Here is a 3,710-nt window from a genome sequence, read left to right as displayed (position 1 = left end):
AACAGCTGGACAAACCTTTTTTTCTTGTGAAACAAACAAAAATATTTTTATCAACAAAAAAAAAGTTAATTTAAAATTCGTACCTATGTGTGACAACAGACAGTCCTCACTCTAAATTATACAATGATCACCTCAATACAAAACACTGATTTAACTCTAAAAGATCTTCTACCTCAAAGAAAACACATCATGTTTCTTCTCTTTAATTGTCATCTAAAACTGAGAAAATACATGGTGAATTATGAAAAGCATTGTGATATTCAACATAAAGGGGGAAAAAAATACTTAAGTTGTATCAGTGAGAGACTTGTAAATGGTGCTGAGTAGCAAATTTGTCTATATATTTTATCAGTAGAATTTGCAGAAGTTGTTGAAACCAATATGTAATATAGGGAGGGTGTAAATTGTTTTGATATTTTAATTACAAAGATAGAATAATTATTGAATATAAACAGGAATTAATATCATAAAGTAATGTATGGTAAAGTTGCACATGCCATAAAGAATTAAAGATAAAGGAATGCCATGTTTCACAAAGACAAAATGATAGGAAGATGTAGGTTACAACCACAGTATGAAAGTGGCATATTTTAGTGCTGATTTAAATAAATGTAAATTTTAGTGGTAGTCTATACATACATCAGTTGAATTAATGTTTATTAACAATGTTAGGCATGTATGTATGAATGTCCAAAAGATATATCTTTTAGCAACAGCTAGATGGCACGTGTCTAGTATATGCAGAATTATTACGATTGAATTAGTAAAGTTCCTGAACCAACACTTTAATTTCAAATAATTCACAGACCAAGTGGTGATGGTTATAAAATTCTCTTGAAGAATGTAAATAAAAAAACTAATACAGGATGTATGTAAAAGTATTTTACTTTATGCTGTGTTAAATGACTCATATATAAAGATAAAGAAAAAAGTAAATTGGTAGTGTTCCCATGACAACCATCTGACTGTAGTAAAATAACGTGAAACAGCTAGCCAAATTCTCAACGACAGTCTTTTATTCACCTAAAAATTTTAACCTCTCATTAATATAAAAGAGCCATGTGAATATATTATAAACTTAATTTTAAATAAATGGTTGTGATGAATAAAATCACAAAAATGGAAAGATTCTGTCTTTAGAAACAAACTTTTATTGAAGTACAAATCACGATTCTTTAATTAATCCTTGTTAAGACAAATGTTAAAAGTAATAATGATATATTATTTGGATCTATTGTGTAATAGAATGTTTGTTTTTTAAATAAATGTTAAACATTTATCAACACAAGTAGTAATTTTTATTAAGATGGAGATGTAAGTCATTTTAGAAGTTGAAATCAAATATTGTTTATTTAGTTTGTTTGTTATTAAGTGCAAAGCTACACAATAGGCTGTTTGTGCAGTGACCACCATGGGTACTGAAATCCAGTTTTTAAGCATCATATGCTCTGACTTACCACTGACCCACTGGGGGAATAATATTATATGTAGAACATAGTAAATCAATATTTTTAATAATGTAGAACTCAAAATTCGAATTTTGCTTAGGATTCATTTATATGAAAATTTTAATTTTTCTTTTCCCCAACAAAAGTACTATTATTAGAAATACTTCAAAAACCACTAACGTATACAGAAGTAATTAATTTTGTAGTTTTAGTCTTAAACAAACCTATTAACCATAATAAAGACTTCATTTTTGGAACTATATTTCATCAATATAAATTTTGTTTCAACACTTTCAGAACACTTTCTTCTATAATTATCCAATAAACAAGCTTCCAAGATAGTAAGTTCTTATCATTCATGGAGTAAGCAGTAGCCAGGGAATAATAATGGAAACCTTAATATCAGTATGGATTTGGCATGACTTTGGATACAAGACAGTTGAATTATATATTGTACCATTGCCATAGGAAATAAATTTTATATTAAAGGCAACATGGTCATGGAAGTGTCTTTCTCAAAAGATAATTCTCAACAAATATATTTAAACCACACCCATATCATTTCCATTAACTTAATAGTGTAAAATACACAATAGAATTAACAGAAAAAAACGTTTGGAACAAAACATTGTTAAAAAGACAAGGTAACTAGATGACACTTTCATGTGTCAAAACTAGTTTCCTGGTCTTGTTTTTTTTGGTTAACTCCATTTTTTTTAAACTTGACTAATGTTAATAGCACTTTATTTTAGAATTTTGCAAAATGCTAGTTTGTTGATGCAAGACCATCTAAATAACTGAAAAGTGGTTTATATTTTGATAGGATAATCATGAAAAGGTCCTCATGGTCGATTTTCAAACAACAAAAAAACGATTTCTTCTTGAGCTTCGAATGAATCAACTTTTACTCCCATCTCATTATTTTGAGAAACATCACAAAAATGGAACATACGTATTAGAAAAACCAATGAAAGAGGTAAGAAAGCTGATTTTTTCCAAATTAATTTTAAGTTTGCCTATATGAATATATAATTTTGGAATATAAGTTACTTCATTTAATAATGTGTAACTATGGAAAAAAACCACCACATTATTGCAATCAACAGTATGAATGAGATATAATAAGGGTAAGAAGGAGTATTGTATATGTTAAGTTTTATGCATTAGTCTTTCATTATTTTATTTGGTATATGTAAAATAACGTGTTTGTAATATCATGTGAAATTAATTTTTATCTATTTTAACTACATAATATTTCAAACCATTAATTAAAGAAATAAGCCAATTGTTTTGTGTATTATGTAGCTACAAGTCATATTTGTTAAATAACAAGAAAGAAATTTTATGTTCACCTTTTGTATTTGCTTTGCAAAAATATTTCTCCCAGTATCAACATCTAAGTATTATTGCTTTTGTTATTGTTTATTCAATTATTTTTTCTTGTAGCTCATCACCTTTTATAATAAACCGTAATCCATCTTATAATTTACTTGTGTTACTTATTGAGAATTTGAAATAATACAAAGCCATGTTAAATAATTTAACTTTTAATAGTTGAACTGTACCCTGAATTTAGTGTTTAGAAATATGCCGATATTTTATTTAATTTACGCTATTTGCCAACAAGATTGATTCACACCGTTTTTTGTTTTTGACACAAATACGTTTTAATATATATACAGCACTATAATTTACAATTTGTAATATTGTAATATTTTATTAACTGCTTAACTTGAGTATTATTAATGGTGAGTTTTAAGATTCAATGAAAACATTGGTTCTATTTGTACAATTTAAAAATAATGCTTTCATACTTCTGTTAAAACTGTGCAACCTAAATGTAGAAAAATTGTAAGAAATAATTGCAAAGTAGTTTTAATTGAGCTCAGCGAAAGTTTCCTATTGATTTAATGTTAATTATGTTCTGATAAGTGATTTTATTTGTTTTTACATGTTCAGCTAAGCTTAACTTTGTTGTTACCTCTTTAGCTTAGCTAGATAGTACATGTTTTGTATATTTAATAAATGAAACATGATTACAGAAACAAACCCATTGCCATTATCATGGTAATTTAAAAGGAAATTACAAGTCATGGGCTGCAGTTAGTACATGTCATGGAATAAGGTAAGATAATTTATTTCTGTTAATGGGTTAATCAATTATTGAAATCAGGTTAGGGTTTACAAATACACAGAGTAAATCTTAAATTATTTTTTAAAATATTCAAGACCATGGAAAAGTATGGTTTTTATCAAGTTATG

The 3,710-nt window shown here is 27.0% G+C and overlaps 1 protein-coding gene across 1 annotated transcript in view; it reads left to right on the top strand.

Moving 5' to 3' along the window:
* Positions 1-3,710, top strand: part of LOC106463069 (zinc metalloproteinase-disintegrin-like daborhagin-K) — a 45,866-nt gene that overhangs the window by 40,251 nt on the left and 1,905 nt on the right. The window contains exons 3-4 of the mRNA XM_022390476.1: positions 2,272-2,424; positions 3,491-3,573. Of these exons, the coding sequence (XP_022246184.1) occupies positions 2,272-2,424; positions 3,491-3,573 (236 nt within the window). The remainder of the gene's footprint in view (positions 1-2,271; positions 2,425-3,490; positions 3,574-3,710) is intronic.

This window comes from Limulus polyphemus, unplaced genomic scaffold (genome assembly GCF_000517525.1).
Source record: "Limulus polyphemus unplaced genomic scaffold, Limulus_polyphemus-2.1.2 Scaffold1317, whole genome shotgun sequence".
In the NCBI taxonomy this organism is placed as follows: Eukaryota; Metazoa; Arthropoda; class Merostomata; order Xiphosura; family Limulidae; genus Limulus; species Limulus polyphemus.
Note: the sequence above shows the minus strand (reverse complement) of the source record. Positions and strands in the feature narration are given on the sequence as shown.